Source organism: Zea mays, chromosome 2 (genome assembly GCF_902167145.1).
Source record: "Zea mays cultivar B73 chromosome 2, Zm-B73-REFERENCE-NAM-5.0, whole genome shotgun sequence".
Taxonomy (NCBI): domain Eukaryota; kingdom Viridiplantae; phylum Streptophyta; class Magnoliopsida; order Poales; family Poaceae; genus Zea; species Zea mays.
In genome coordinates this window covers 22,116,059-22,118,608 of record NC_050097.1, presented here as the reverse complement: position 1 = coordinate 22,118,608, position 2,550 = coordinate 22,116,059, and the positions used below count along the sequence as shown (strand labels likewise).

The 2,550-nt window shown below is 60.0% G+C and overlaps 1 protein-coding gene across 1 annotated transcript; it reads right to left on the bottom strand.

Annotated features, from left to right (window-relative positions):
- Window positions 1-467: 467 nt before the first annotated feature.
- LOC100285687 (uncharacterized) lies at window positions 468-1,817 on the bottom strand. The gene has a single exon (NM_001372319.1). It carries the CDS (start codon window positions 1,690-1,692, stop codon window positions 853-855), a length of 840 nt encoding a protein of 279 aa, NP_001359248.1. The 5' UTR covers window positions 1,693-1,817; the 3' UTR covers window positions 468-852.
- Between the last annotated feature and the right edge of the window lie 733 nt (window positions 1,818-2,550).

Here is a 2,550-nt window from a genome sequence, read left to right as displayed (position 1 = left end):
TCTATTGCTTATAGCCTTTTATTTTATTAGCAGATCTTACAGATTAAAGTCAGTTGTTTGAGTTGTTTAGACCACGATAGGATCTTACAAATTAAAGTCAGTTGGTTAAACCATAGTAACTATAATCTATAAAGACAAAATACTCGATATAGATTAAAGCCAAACGATGATATCGTTTCGTTACATACTCAATCGGCTCAGTCCAAATCCAACGTTGGAGCTGTGGTACCCACCTCTCGTCTCGATACTGCTGCCGTGAGCAAGCCACCTTCCTGCCACGTCAGCAGCGTTTGTTTAGTGCTAGCTTCGCCTCCGCAGTTTTGGTTTGAGGGTGGTGATTTCGATTTCGATTCCGATTCCATGCCACGAGTTCAGGTCGTTGTTCTGTTGACTTGCGCGCCTGGTTTAGCCTGCAGGATATTTATCAGACCACGGCGCTCCCATTTGTGGTTCTTTTCTGTTTTTCAACGACTGTTCTTGATCTCATCTTCTCCCTACGTTTTTTCTTTGTACAGATCTCCAAACTTATCAGCAGCACAAGCCCAAGCCCTCACACCACACCACCCTGACAGGTGACAAGGACGCATATACCGAAAATCCGTTTGCAGACAAGACACTTGGATGAATCTACACACAGACAGCTTCTTTCCACTTGCGCGAGTTGCACGGAGCAACAGCGGCATCCGGACCCCCAATTGCTCCCGAGCTTATCGCATTCCGCGCGCCGTCGCATTCGCGCAAGTGCAGCGCAGGGCATCGTCCTGTTTTCCTCAGCTTTCCACCGGCGCACCCGTCGTTGCACTTGCACGCCTCATTGTCTCGCCGCGAGCCCGGTTTAACGCGCGGGGCTAGCTAGATGACGAGCTGCTCCACGCGCGGCGGCATCGCCGCCTGCTCGACCGGCGCGGCAGGGAACCATGGCTGGGCCGGCCGGCTAAGCTGGGAAGGCGGGGGCACCAGCGCCATGGCCATGTTGGCGGCGGCGGCCTCGCCTCGCTTCCGCCTCTTGGGCGAGCCGCCGGTGGAGGACGAGGACGAGTCCGAGGAGGTGGCGGGCTCGGGCAACGCCAACGGCCGCTTGTCCCCGGCGGCCGCGGCGGCGATCTCGGAGCCGATGCGGAGCGGGAAGTTGAGGAGCGCGCGCGAGCCGCGCATGCGGTAGGCGGCGCGGTCGTAGGCGAGCGCGGCGTCCTCGGCGGTGTCGTAGGTGCCGAGCCAGACGCGCGCGCCGTTCTTGGCCGGGTCCCTGATCTCCGCCGCGAACTTGCCCCACGGGCGCTGCCTGACGCCCCTGTAGTGCTTGCCCCTGGCCACGGCCGCCGCGGCCTCCTCCCTCCTGGGGCTGGGCGTGGCGGCCGCCTCGCCCTCGCTGCCGGGCGTCAGTGGCTGCTCCGGGTACGGGAGGCCGCCGAAGCAGGAGCCGTCGTAGGAGGAGGAGTAGTAGGAGTCGGGGGACCGCACCGGCTCGGGCTTCACGTGCGCGAAGGAGCCGTCGGGCAGCCAGCCGTAGGCGAAGGCGTCCTGCAGCGCCCCGAACACCACCATGTCGTCGGCGTCGTCGGTGCGGAACGGGAGCGAGTCGCTCCACTGGTCCGCCACCAGGATCCCGAAGCTCTCGTCGGCCGCCGCTGGTGGCTCCTCCAGGAGGTGCTGCCGGATGGTGTCCAGCATGGACGCCGGGTTAAGCAGCATCCTGGAATGGAACGACCGAGAGAGAGCTCTCTGTTTGGTTTATGATGATGAGCTGACGAAGCGGGAGGGGAGTTGAGTGAGCTGTGTGTTGTGTGGAAGGGAAAGAAGTGATCGAGTTGAACGGCGAGGCGAGGGCTGGGCCGGGGCGCGGCTTTTATATAGGCGGAGGCGGGTTCGTTGAACTTTCCCAACCTGGAGCCAGCCACGTGACGGAATGGGCTTGTTCATTAAAATAAGCAGGGGTCGCGGCCCAGTTAGGCGACGCTAATGCATAGCCCTGATTGTGATCTTAGTCGAGTAGTTTGCGGGGGAGGGCCGCTCGCTTTCCGCCCCTGACCGTTGGTTAAGGTGGATGGATGGGAATGGGATTAGCAGAGTGTGGTGGCGTCAGCGATGAGGTCGGCGTCAGCGGGAGGTGGAGCCCGTCGTGGCGTGGTGGCACTCGGGATCGTGCCTCGTGCGTGCGTGCCGCGGCGCTGTTGGCCCGTGCCCTGCCACCGCTCGGTGCTTTTCTAGATGGTCCATCGCCTGACCAGACCTGCCCTGGTCCGCCTCGGCTTCTCGATCTGGTCAGTTCACACGGCGATCCCGTGACGGCGAAGAAGGCAGAAGGAATACTCTACGTTTTTCCATGGCCTCTGGCGGCGATGATTATTATCACTGAAAAAAATTCTTCGATCCTGACCTGCATTTCCCTCGTGTGTTTTTTTAGACGAGGGAGGCATTTTGTTCCGTTGGAAATCATCCCTGACAGCTAGAAGAGCGGGCGGGCGGGCGGAATCGACAGCCGGAGCCGCGACAAGAGCTGTGGGATCTGTATTCATCAATGCGGTGGCCCTGAGGTTTGCCGTCGCAGGA

Excerpts from the sequence above, each read along its gene's own strand:
- LOC100285687 (NM_001372319.1), bottom strand. The coding sequence starts at position 1,692 with ATGCTGCTTAACCCGGCGTCCATGCTGGACACCATCCGGCAGCACCTC.